This window comes from Sorex araneus, chromosome 4, assembly GCF_027595985.1.
Source record: "Sorex araneus isolate mSorAra2 chromosome 4, mSorAra2.pri, whole genome shotgun sequence".
Taxonomy (NCBI): Eukaryota; Metazoa; Chordata; class Mammalia; order Eulipotyphla; family Soricidae; genus Sorex; species Sorex araneus.
Window position 1 is genome coordinate 99135794 of NC_073305.1, and position 14031 is coordinate 99149824.

The following is a 14031-nucleotide window of genomic DNA, read 5'->3' on the forward strand; positions in this document are numbered from 1 at the left end:
TGATATTCAAGCATTGGTTTGTTTCATCTCTCCAGTTTTTCTCAGGCAGACCTTTTCATATTTGCTTAGCTTCTTTGACAGTTTCATTACTTTGTCTTCTGTGTTTAAGTTGTCACTGTCACTGTCATTCCGTTCGTTGCTCATTGATTTGTTTGAGCGGGCACCAGTAACGTCTCATTGAGAGACTTATTGTTACTGTTTTTGGCATATCCAATATGCACGGGTAGCTTGCCAGGCTCTGCGGTGCGGGCTCTCCGAGAGGGGCGGAGGAATCGAACACGGGTTGGCCGCGTGAAAGGCGAAAGCTCAACCGCTGTGCTCCAGCCCGTCTGTGTTTAAGTTACCTTTGCAAAATGCTTTATTTTCCCATGGAATGCTTACAACTTTTATACTCTGGGAGAAATTGTTTAGGATTTATTTTGTAGACAAGGGAATATAGTTAAAACATGCACATTGAAATATATAACTGGCTTGGATGATAAACTTGGTTGACGTTTTGTCAAGGTTATTTAGTTATTCATTTGGGAGTTTATAGTTAGCTAATTCTGATAAAATTGACAACTGTTTCCTGAGGAAATGTCCTTTATTTATTCTTTACATTTGACATTTTTTTCAAGGATACAAAAGCATTAATTAAGAAAGATATAGATTATGCCTATGTTCATTGAGTGCTTAAGTGCTTAGTATAATATCCAGGATATGAAAACAACCCAAATATCTAAACCTGTAATTAGATGATATTATCTTTTATTTTCGAAGAATACTTGTTTTTGGAGAAGGGAAGTGGATCACACTTGTCAATGCGCAGGGGCTATTACTGCCTTTGTGCTCAGGGGGACTTCTGGCAGTGCTCTGGCCAGGGACTGACGGTGATTATTGCTGGGAGTTTAAACTGTAGTCAGCTGCAGGCAAGAAAGTCGCTTATCTCTTGCACTCTTTTCTGGCTTATAAACTGCACAAATTTCCCCCTCATTTAAGAAATGCGTTTTTCGATTTTAACACTAAGACTTTGATTCAATACAGTGGACTTAAGCATTTGAAAGTGGTTTGTGATGTAAACATTTATCTGCCCTCTTCTGGTGAAAATGCATTACTGCTATGAGTAGTTTTAATACTTTGGAAGAGTGACCATAGAATTCAGTTTGGGAAAAATGTATTTATTGCTTAAAAGTAGTATAACCACTTTAGGTCACACACACACACACACACACACACACACAATGAACTACTGTACTCAAGTGGCCAGTAGTATCATCGATGAGAAATACTAACTACATTGATCACTGTGTTTATAAATAATGTAAACATTTCATATTAAATTTTTTGTAAGTTCTTTACCTGGCCTTTCCAGTGTGATAGCCACTAGCACTTGGGCATTTAATTGTTTAAATATTCAGTTCATTTATTCTACTGGCTAAATGTATGTGTGACTTGTAGCACATTGTTGAATAATGCAGATTAAAGGATATTTCCATGTCACATGAAGTTCAGTTGACAGTGCTGTTCTAATTAAAAAATTTTAATGGGGTTAACCACTTTCTGAATTAACAATTTATCTTACATTTTCCAAAAATGATGCTACATATCACTTTCACATGAGTTGGTCTACAGAACTGAGCTTACATGGGGGCAGAAGAAGTGAATGGGAAGAGTTCTTGGGACTGGTGGAGAGAAGAGACTGCTGGAGGAGAGTGTGGTGGTGTGACGCTGTAATGCACGAAACTGTCATTACCAATGTTGCAAACCACAGTGTCACAAAACTGCAGAACCTCCAAAAGGTGTGTGTTATTTTACCATCCTGTTGGCAATGTAATGAATGATCAGTGTCTCTGCATCTTGTCAGTACTTGGTGGTGTTGCTCTTATTTGCTTTTAACTATTCTGTTGGGTGTATATAGATAGTGATTTTGATTTGCATGTCCTTAATGCTAATGATTTTATACTTTTATACTTTTTAAGTGCTTTTTTCCCCAACCATTTGTATATCTTTTTTTAGTGAATTATTTGTTCATTTTCCTCTTTCTTGACTTGCTTTACTGTTTGTTTTTTTTTTTTTTTTGCTTTTTGGGTCACATCCAGCAATGCACAGGGGTTACTCCTGGCTGTGAACTCAGGATTTGCCCCTGGCGGTGCTCAGGGGACCATATGGGATGCTGGGAATCGAACCCAGTTCGGCCGAGTGCAAGTCAGACACCCTACCCGCTGTGCTATCGCTCTAGCCCCACTGTTGAATTTTTTTTTTTTAAGTGTTGAATTTTTAAATAGACTTTATTGATTCGAGCAATTTTGATTCACAGCAAAATTGATCAGGAGGTACAGAGATTTCCCTTTGCTCCTGGCTCATGCATAGCTTTCCACAATATCAACATTTTAAAATATTGTGAGTGTATATATCCTGAAATACAGTTCTTTGTCACATATGTGCATGTATTGTATTCTGTAGATTTTTCTTTATGTCCTCTGCACATGGTCTTTTACAGAGGAAGTACTTTAAACATTTTGATGAGTTCCAGTTTTAATTTTTGTTTTTATGAATTGTGTTTTTAGCTAGTCAGTATTTCTCCCTAACCCAAATCCTGAGGATTTTTTTAAATTTAAGAATTCTTTTCCCTAAGGGAAATGTGTTTAAGTTTATGGCCAAGACATATTTTGAATTATTTTTGTATCTGATACAGTGCATGTAAGGTTACTTTTTCTCCCAGGGCCTCTATAATATCACTTCCTGAAAAGTTATATTTTTGTCTTTGAAAAGTTATCCTTTCTTCTTCTTTGGTTTTCCACATTTATTAAAAAATCAGTTTTCTGATTTTTTAATTCACTATATATGCCTAAAGGTATTTTTGGGTTTTACTGTGCTCATTCATCTTGTTGTTCTCCCTGACACAGCCCCTCTTGACCACTAGAGGGCACAGGGCCTGTGTGGAACGCCCAAGTCTTAAATTCTTAGGGAACCCGGCTAATGCTGGGGAAACCTGACACTGCAGAGAATAACATACAATACTTGGCCTTGCTGTTCACGGTGGCTGATGGCTTAGGATGTGGAAAGCAGACATCTTTGGGTGTCAGCAATATTTCAGCCTTGCCCTTGCTTTAGAGCTTCAAGGACAGTGCCCCAGCAGCTTCTTCCTAGCCTTAACACCCCCCCTTCTGTCCATCACCTGTTTGTAGGCACATTCCTGCACCTCTACTTAACCGTTGCCTTTCCTAATAAACTTTGTCATATGACTATATGTCTATGTCCTGTGTGGGTGGCAGTGTCTCGGCTATGAAGCATATTGTAGTCTTGAGCATCCATTATCCCTAACTGGAGGAATCGTCCTCATGTTCCTGGGGAGTTGCTAGAGAAATCACAAAGTGGCACTTGAACAGGGACTTTTGAAATAGGGAAAACACAAAAAATGGAAGACACAATTGGCCGAGGGCAGGCAAGTCAGTGAGGATCAAATCCATTTAAATTTCTGGTGCATAGGTGTCCTTTAACAATTAAAGAAGCCACTATGTATGTTCTATGTAAGGAACTGAAGTGCAAGATTGTTTATAGTGAAGATAAATCCACTCCAGGAGCCTTGAGAGCTGAGCCAGAGTGGCCTTAGGAAAAGAGGCAGTTGCAAATACCAACAGCAAATTTTTCTTGGGGATCAAATCTCTGTTAAGAGAAGCTGCTTTGTAAAAAGTTCCTGTTCTTTAAGAGCCTCAGGGGAAGAGATCTAGGGCTATTGGGAGCAGAATCATTTTTCGAAGAATTAGGAATTCCCAAAACAGGATGTACCTGGTTTTTGTTACCCACCAATTTCTGGAAGTGATTTAATAGTTATTTTATTCATACAAAGGGTTAATTTGGGGGGGGGAGGTGCACTGTAGTGCTCTCTAAAATATGTCCTAATGTTCATAAGAAAATTGAATGTGCTTTTTCCAAAGCCAGTGGCAAGCTGGCAACAGACAATCTAACTTTCTCATAAAGCCTCTTTGACAGTTTCTGATGCACAAGCCAACAATATACATAATGAACAATGTAAACATCAGAAAAGCCCTGCCTTACTGGACGCAAAATCAAATCAACAAAATACTGATACACACAGTAGAACTCTTTGAGACTGTACTGTTCAGTGATAGCAGCACATTGGGAAGTGATTATTAAGAGGCAACAGAAAATAGCAGTAGGGATAGAATAAAAAGTCTTTCAAATCAATAACTGTAAGAGACCAATCTTTAGGGTTGGAGGCTGGAGAGAAAATTCTAGGCTGGGAACCAGGCTGGAGAGCTCCCGTTGAGATCTCATCTACTTTTATGGTAATTCTACGATTTTAATGTCATTATTACTATAGTTTTATAAAGTCAAGTGGCATAAACTTTGTTATGCTTTTCCAAGTTTTTTTGACTAATTTAGGTCCCCTTCATACCTTGCTTACCTTATTTTACTACTTAGAATCTTTACTAATATAGAAGTGATAAGAATAGGTTTATGCTTACCTTGTTCTTGAAGTAAATGAGTAAATCATTTGTTCTTAGATAAGATTTTAGTATGGGTTTTTCATGTTTTTATTCAAGTTAAGAAAGGTCCCATTTTGAAATTTTATTCATTTTTTTTCCTTTTTTTTTTTTTTTTTTTTGCTTTTTGGGTCACACACAGAATGCACAGGGGTCACTCCTGGCTCATGCACTCAGGAATCACCCCTGGCGGTGCTCAGGGGACCATATGGGATGCTGGATTTGAACCTGGGTCGGCCGCATGCAAGGGAAACGCCCTACCCACTGTGCTATCACTCCAGCCCCATTTTTTCCTATTTTGAAATATTATTTATTATTAGTTTTATCTATCCATTTATACTGAAGATAGAACCGAGGACCTCATGCATTTTTTACCTCATATACTTTATATCGTGGATGATCCCAGTTATTATTTATTTTAATTTTGATTTTTTTTTCTTTTTTGGGTAGCACTAGGCAATGCTGAGTGGCTCATGCACTCAGGAATTACTCCTGGTGGTGCTTGGGGGACCATATGGGATGCTGGAAATTGAACTTGGGTCAGCCGCATGCAAGGCAAATGCTCTACCTGCTGTGCTGTCGCTCCAGCCCCTATCTTATTTATTTTTAAATCAGAAATGTTTGTTGGAATTTATCAACTTTTTTATTTGTTGAGATTATTTAGTTTTTCTTTCCTAATTTTTTATATAGAGAATCACAAATTGATCTTAAATTAACCTTATATGTTAGGCAGAAACTATACTTTATTATAGTATACTTTTTATTATATATTTCTATATTTTCTAAAAATCCACTTGCTAATGTTAAAAAATGAAGGGTATTTGGTTATTAGAATGATCTCATAGAATTGCAAAATGATACCCTACTCCTTTTATAATTTTCCAGTTTTCTGAGTAGTTTATGTAGAATTTGTTTTGTTTCTTAATGTTCAAAAGATTTTCCTAGTGAAGCCATCTGTGGCTGGAGGAGTTTTGTTTGTCTTATTTCTGAAAGGACTTAAGCTACAGTTTCATTATTTTATAATAAGATATTTAGGTAATCTTTTCCAATAGAAAACTACTTTTGTCTGAAGAAATTGGCTAACTTACTACCTTAAATTTAATATTTGCCTATAATTCTAATGTCCCTAATTCATAACGATGTCACATCTCTCATTTTTGATATTGGTTATTTATATTTTCTTTTTCCTTAGCAGAGGGCTAGAGATCTATTAATACTATTAATAGTCTGAGTCACATTTTTTACTTATTAATAGTCTGAGTCACATTTTTTACTTATTGATTTTTGTCAGTTTTTATTTCAGTGATTTCTGACTTAATCTTTGCCACTTTTGTTTTTGAATCTTAACAGATATGCTAACAGATATTTTAAATTAACAGGTAAACAATTCAGGATGGACAATGTTTGGCTTTTAATACTTTTAGCATTTTGTTACACTGTCTTCTACCTTTTATGGGAAATGGATCATCTTATGTTTATTTTCATTGTACATAATGTGTCCGTTTTCTCTCAGTTACCTATAAGATTTTTCTTTATTTGTTTTATTCAGCTTTGTTAAGGTGTACTTTTGTGTCATTTTCTCAATTTGTTGGGATTCTTTGAGATTCCTGGTTTTACTGGTTTATAGCTAACAAAAAAATAATGGAAAGGCCTGCGATTATTTCTTTAAACACTTTCTTCCTGACATCTTTCTCTAATTCAGAGATGTCCTTATCAATTAGGCTGCTAAAATTGTTGGACATAAAATTTGACCCCACTCCTTTTTTGGGGGGGCTGTTTGGGGCCTACATCAGTTATGCTCAGGGATCACTCCTGGTGCGGCTGGGGGACTGTATGTGGTGCTGGAGATGAGAACCTGGTGTGTTTTGTGCAAGGCAATGCCCTACCCACTCTGCTATCTTTCCAACCCTTCAGATTCCATCATCTTTATTTTCTGTATAACTTAATCTATTGTAAATTCTAACCCGTGTGTTTTTCTTTTCTTTTCCATTTTAAATCTTGGGTTTTATAGTCTGAATCACTAGCAGTTAGATTTGGGATATGTGCTCTGTGTCTCTACTACTTCAGTCTTTCTCGTGCTGTTTTTGACATCTCCAACTCAGAGTTAATGTTTTCAATGTCCTTGATTACTAATCTTTTCCTCGTATTGTTTTGGTTCCGTTTCAATTTAATGCTTTTTCATCTCTCTTTTTTTTTTTTTTTGGATTGCATTTTCTTGCCTCTAGAATGCTTATTCTGTATTGGACACTAGATAACATGAAGTTTGCTTGAAATTTTTATTTTTGATTTCATAGCCACATGGAGCCATGCTTAGGGCTTACTTCTGGCTCTGTGCTCCGGGTTTTGGGAACCATATCTGGTTCCACCACATGCAAGGCAAGCATTCTATTTGTTGTACAGAGAGCAGTAGAAACAGATTGCTTTTCAAGTATATGTTTCTTTTTACTGAAACTGAAACATTCCTAGCCTTTGAAGAGAATTTACACTTAAAATAACTCCATTGAGCTACTGACACCCCTGCTGACACATAGGGGAAAATCAGGAAACTATTGATATTGCCACTGTTCTAGTGTTCTGTAGTTGGAGTACTGCTTGTGTCAGTTCCAGGACTTTTTTTTTTTTTCTTTTTGGGTCACACCCAGCGATGCTTAGGGGTTATTCCTGGCTTTGCACTCAGGAACTACTCCTGGCGGTGCTTGGGGGACCATATGGGATGCCGGGGGGGATCGAACCCAGGTCGGCCGCCTGCAAGGCAAACACCCTACCCGCTGTGCTATTGATCCGGCCCTCCAGGACTTTTTAAAAAAATATATTTATTTTATTTTATTGAATCACCGTGACAAAAGTTACAAAGCTTTCAGGTTTAAATCTCAGTCATATAATGATCAAACCCCCATCCCTTCACCAGTGCACCTGTTCCCCCACCAAGAACCCCAACATACCCCCTCCCAAACCTCCCCCGCACTTGAGTGGCCAATGATCGTCACTTTATTCTCTCTATACTTTGGATACATTCAATATTTCAGCAGAGAACTGACTGTTATTATTTGGATTTTTCCCCCAACAATCAAACCTGCAAAAAAGGACCCATTTGATAGTTTGTTTTCCATTGCTGAAAATGAATATTATAGTATCTCATGCGGCTGCTATAGCCGATTTCTGTTGTTTTAGCTCAGTTTACATTCTAGATGCATTTCTATAAGTCTCTGGGTGCCAAAATGGGTTAGTAGACCTCCCGGATCATAGTCTTTAAGGAGCAGAGGGACCGTGTCCTGAGTGGCTGCTCCGGATCTCATTTGGGCCGAGGGCGTCTCCAGGACTAATTTTGCTTACAGAAAAGATGCAAACAAGTTAATCCACTTTTTTGCACACTAAATCAGTTTATAGAGAAAAATATCTTAAATATGTTCTTACAAATTTGATGTTACTTATGTCACAGTTTTAAGTTAGATGAAAACATTTAATTATACTTTGTACCATATTATTAAAACTATGATACAGAGATCATCCCATTCTATTTTGTTCTATTGAAAACATCTGTTTGTATAATTATAGCTTGCTATTTTCAAACTGGTACAGAACTTGACTTTGTCTTAGCATTTATTCCTCATGCTAAAAATGCAAATAAGGTCTATAAATTCTGTAATGACACTTATTAAAATGTTGATATATCAATGTTTTGATTTTTTAAAAAACTGATATCAGAGACTCTAAATGGGCATATTGTAGTTAGCCATTTTTATTATTTGTGAATTTGGAAGACAAGAGAGTGATTAAACTAAGTAATGGATTCAGAAGGTCATTATCACTGAGATTGCTACATTTTCTAAATCAAATCTTTTCAAATTCATTATTTATTTATTTATTTATTTACTTATTTAGCTTTTTGGGTCATACCTGGCGATGCACAGGGGTTACTCCTGACTCTGCACTCAGGAATTACCCCTGGCCGTGCTCAGGGGACCATATGGGATGCTGGGATTTGAACCCGGGTCGGGCGCGTGCAAGGCAAACGCCCTACCTGCTGTGCTATCTCTCCAGCCCCACAAATTTATTTAATTTTAGAAAGTAGAAAAGTTTATTGGAAAGTGGAAGAGAAAGGAAAAGGAACAACTCGTGGGGAGGAACTTCATATAGGTTCTCAAAGCTTTTTATTTTTTTTTTAAAAAGACAATGATTCTAATATGTTCATCTCTATATATTGACACTAGTTATTTAACTTTTCTACTTCATGTTTAAACTTGTTACATTGAATTTAAAGGTTAAAAAAAATTTTTGAAAATTCTTTGTTCATAGGTCACAAAGAAGCACACATGGAGTAAGTTGAATATAGATGTGATTTTGTTCATTTTACTGTTTTTTTCAAAATTGTTCAGTGACTCCATGTTAATGGTATAAAATTAAATTTGGAAGTCAAGGCAATATCTTTTGCTTATATTTTACAATATCTGCAGCCTGTATTTTCCTGTATGTGATTCATCCATTGGTTTTTGTTAGGAGCTATTGATCAAAGATGCTATGTGTTTCCATGTCTACCATTGAAATAACCTCAGGGTCTTTGTGCTTGCTATTTTTTCTGTCTCAAACCATTTTCCAAGGTGTCTGTCTAACTGACTTATGTTTTAGGGCTCTGCTAAAGTGCCATTTTATCAGTTTTGAATTTACTAACCATTGTATTTGACATAGCATCTCATCTTTTTCCTAAGCACTTCCTGTTTTTTTTTTTTTTAACCATTGAATTTAATTTCTTTTCTTCACAGCTTTGATCACAGTCTGACTTGGTATACATATATAACTTGTTATCTGCCTTGCTCCACTGGAATATGTAGTTTATAAGGGAAGGTATTTTAATGTTTTATTTTCCTTTGGATAGCCAGCATCTAGATAATTCTTGGCACATAGTAAGGATTCAGCACATTTTTGTTTTTATGACATTGAATCAATGCAAGAATGAATGAATAGTTAACCTCCTAAGTCATTTCTGCTCATTGTTAATCACATCCGTCTTCCCTGGCCCACTTCAGAGTTAAACTGCATTCATGAGCCTGCATTTGAATGAAGCTCCTCCAAGTACTTCATCTCATAGTGATCTTTTTTCTTCCTTTGAACTCCTGGCATTTTATATTAGTATAAGACAGTTTTCTTTAAGATTTAATCACACTTGATCAGAGTATGCTGCTGCAGGTGGGCACAGTCAAGTACTTAAAGTGGTTAAGGAGTGACAAGGTGGTCTTAGTGGGAGAGAGTTGGCTATGTAGTTTTTAAAAAATGCTAGGTGCTTATGTCCTTGCCTGTTAATGCCAAGAGACCTTGAAGAACTACCTTATTTTTTACTTGTGAAATTGAGGTTTAGTTGGTTTGATTTGTCTGTGTAGTGTCTGGTTATTTAAATCTAGGTCTGTCTTTGTATAAGAGCTATTCTCTTGCCAGTTTGGAATTTTTACCTAGGAATGTGGGTCTGAGGGCGTCAGAATGACTTGACTTGATCATTCTGGAAGTCAGGTCATTCTGTCAGGAAGACAGAAATGTTTTGGATAATGGTAAATAGAAATAAAAAGAAATCAGGCATCAAAACTCAAAATTTTGACAGGAAAATGGAATGTCTTATTTCTTTAAGAAACGTTTATTGTTGGGGTTTATTGGTTTGATTTTGTTTGGGGCCACATCTTGCTGTGCTTAGACTTGCTTCTGACTGCACTCAGGGATCACTCATGGTAGTGCTTCGGGGATGAAACAAGGTGCCCAGGGATCAAAACCCACTCAACTACATGCAAGGCAAGTGATTTCTCTTGCCCGGTCTGATTATTGAGCCACATAATATCACATCATTATTACAATGAAAAATCCTTTCTTGGGATGGGGAGTCTGCTATACAGCAGGCCAGGGCTGCTCCTGGGGATAGATAACCTGGTTCTCCTCATTCTCAGTAGTGTTGGAGGCCACCTGTGTAACCCTAGTGGTGCTTGGGGGGCCCAGTAGTGCCAGGATTTGAACCCTGGGCTCTACATGACAGGTATATGCTTCAGCCCTTTGGACTATTCTCCCTTTTTTGAAGTATGTCCTTTGCCCCTTAAAATGAAAAATCTTAGCTACTGAACCTCTTAATTCAAAACTATTATTAAAAATTAGTACTCATCAAGACTTAATTATATAATATACTTTGTTTTATGTGCATTAACATTTTTTGTAATCACTATTAAATTTCTATTTTCAGTACCATTTCACAGATCAGCTAAAGCTTAGGAAGGACATCCATATTCATACAATAATGAAATGGTAGAGTCAGCAGTGACCTTGAACTTTTTGTTTTAGGGACAAATTGAGAAAAAAAATTTGACATGGATCTGACCAAATGACATGTTTCTTGAATAATATTTTCCCTTACTATAATACTCTTTTGCGTTATGTGTGTTTACTGCAGAATAGATACTATATTATTCTGTGTGTTTACTGCAGAATAGAACGGTCTTCATATACCACAGGTCCTTAAATAGTCAAAATTTCTGCTCTTTTGGCTACTTTATTCATTTGTGGTTGAAGAATCTTCTTTATTATAACTACCAACTTGTTTTCTGACAGCAGAAACAAATAAAATAATTAAACCATAGAGTAAAAAAGCAGTAGTGCGTGTTTCTGATGTGTGCTCTGCGTTTGCTCCTCAGCACCAGGAAACCCCCCTTCTCCAACACACACACAGCAGGTTTTTACTTCAAGTTAATAATAGCAAATTCTTTGTTTTTAGTGAAGATCGTATTTACTGTTAGCCATTTTTAAGATTTGCCTTCCTGCATATTTTTATGTGGGCCAGACATATTAAACTGTTGCAGAAGAAATTTTCTAGTTGTTTAATGGGATGATATAGAGAACTCCACTTGCCATTGGTTCTGTTTAAAAGAGAAATGAAAGCAGGTTCATTAGTAATGGTCAAATTGTATTGCTATTTATTCTGTTAGTTTTTCCATATATGTTAAGTGTTTTCTTAATTCAAACTTAAAAAATTGCATAACCTTATTCTTATTTAATTAGCGCTTTCCTGTTAACAAGTAGTAAAATTTAAGTCTTTGTGATACAATAATGGCATCATATTTTAATTAAGTTTTCCACGCCATTTTTAAAAATTACATTGTTAAGAGTATTTTTTAGAATTTTGGAGTAGAGTTATTGTGTTACTAATGTTTAGATCCAGGGAATAGTAAACAATATTCCTGGAGTTATGTTGTTGGGAACTAGGGTAATATTAGAACAAAATTTAGGATTAGGAATCTTACATATTTTCTGTCGTGTCATATATTTTGTTAATTTTAGTTTTTGTATGACTTTATCAACAGTTTTGTACCAGCTGCTTTTGACATTAATGATTTCTTATGTTTGGTTTGATCCTGTTAGAATCATTTTATACCAGTTAATGTACTGAAATTCATACCTTATCAAATTTTATTATGTATTTCTCGTGTAAACGTGAAATATTTTGAAATCAATTTCAAAGTGAAATCCAGCTAACATTTTTCAGCAGATAACTAGACAAAGAAGCTGTAATACATACTTTCTGTTTGTTTCTTTTTTGTTTTTGGCCCATACCTAGCAGTGCTTGGGGATTGGTTCTACTGAACCTGGGTAAGCCACATGTAAGGCAAATTTCCTGCCCATTGTATTATCTCTCCAGCCCTAAAACTATACTTAATGGAGAAGTAGTTTACCATAAAAAAGATGAAAATCCTATTTTCTTTAGGTGGTTAGATCTTTAGGTGCTCATGCTAAATTAAATAAGAAAGTGGAAGTAAAGTACTGAATTTATTTATGTATATGAAATGTGGGTAACTAGAGCAACTGAACTGGAAAAAAAAAACTACAAGAGTCCAGGTGGCTTTAAAATCTTTTTATTTGTTAGTAATCATTTAAGGAATTCATTTCCTAATAGAGAACTTATTTCACTGTTTCCTTATTTTTTTTCTTGCATGAAAAAGCTTCTTGTGTATTAGTTATAAAGTCTTAGATTTCGGGGAACATTTCCAGGAAGCCAAAATTACTAAACTCACTAAGTTTCTTAAAAGTGACCTTTCAAACTAGACGTTTTATTAGCAAGCTGCTGCTTTACATTTGGAAATTTGAGTTTGTCAGTTCTATATGCCTCCATTATAATTGTGTTAGAAAGCATGATATGTATCTCAAAATGTTGTCAAGATATTTATTTTAATTTTTTTTATTTCTTTTCTTTCTTTTTCCCCTCCTTAATTAGGTCCCCGTTGGGCTTCCTGGAATATTGGTGTGTTTATTTGCATCAGATGTGCTGGAATCCATAGAAATCTTGGGGTTCATATATCCAGGGTCAAGTCAGTCAACCTAGACCAATGGACACCAGAACAGATTCAGGTAAATATTCCTTTACTGAGAAATTGTTAAATATTTAAAAACTGGGGTGTTATTCAATCCTTAAATGGTAGAGCACGTCCTGTCTGTGCAAGGCCCTAGGTTTGATCCTCAGCACCACGTGCTCCTCCAAGTACCACTTGCTGTAGTGTTGGTCCCTGAGAACCTCTTCATGACTATAGTGGTCCCAGGCTTACAATAACTGGTAGTAGCGTCTTCCTGTCCCCCAGTTATAATGAATTAAAAATTTTTAATCCTTTATTCATATAAAAGTATAATTTTTATACTTTTATCAATATACATATAAAATCAATATACATATAAAAGTAGTATATTGAAATGACACATGCCACATTTAAATTGTGTTATTTCAGCTGTTAGTTTGCAGTTATTTTTCTTGGGTTTATTGTGAAATTATCTTTTGTTTTTGTTTTGGGGCCATACCTGGCTGTACTGAGGGCTTATTCCTGACTCTGTGCTCTGGGGTTACTTCTGATGGGGTTGGGGGACTATATGGTTGCTGTGAATTGAATTTAAGTTGGTTGTGTGCAAAGAAAGCACCTTATCCACAGTACTATTGCTCCAGCCCTATAGTGAAGTAATCTTTAATCTTTCATCTAAAACGTTGATTTCGAAGTATTTGAAAATGAAATTTTTTTATATTGATAAAATTTACCAGTATAATTTTGTAATCTGTTTTATATTATGGTCAGTAGAGGGAGCCTGGGTAAAGATAAAGAATATACCACATCTAGACCTCGAAATAACAGGATTAGCAGAATGTTCTTGATTTTAAGATGGGATCTAATATTTAAAAGAGCCCCATTAACACTCATTCTGATTGTTTAGATTTGTGTGACTTAGCTTTGTTTGATATATATATACACACACACACACACATATATTTGTAGTTTTAAGGTTTTGCAGTTTTTAATTAAACAGTTTTAAATTCTTAAAATCATACTTCATTATTCTTAAGGTTGATTGCTAGTATAAGAATGATTATTTATACGGCTCTATTTTATATTTATAGAGAACTTATATTAATTTTTTTAGCTAAGAGAAAAAAATAGATTTTATGGAGAAATTTAGAGATGAGATTTTCAAGAGAGAATACAGGCATGTTCAACATGAACTTCTCCAGAGTGGACATAGTCTATAGTACTATTTTCATGCC

The 14031-nt window shown here is 35.6% G+C and overlaps 1 protein-coding gene across 5 annotated transcripts in view; it reads left to right on the forward strand.

Moving 5' to 3' along the window:
• SMAP1 (small ArfGAP 1) overlaps nt 1-14031 on the forward strand; it is a 132903-nt gene that overhangs the window by 29843 nt on the left and 89029 nt on the right. For 4 of the 5 annotated variants that reach the window (XM_055134708.1, XM_055134710.1, XM_055134707.1 and 1 more), the window contains exon 2: nt 12724-12857. In XM_055134708.1, the coding sequence (XP_054990683.1) occupies nt 12724-12857 (134 nt within the window). Of the gene's footprint in view, nt 1-12723; nt 12858-14031 lie in introns of those variants that run through there. The other variant, XM_055134711.1, reaches the window with a different exon arrangement.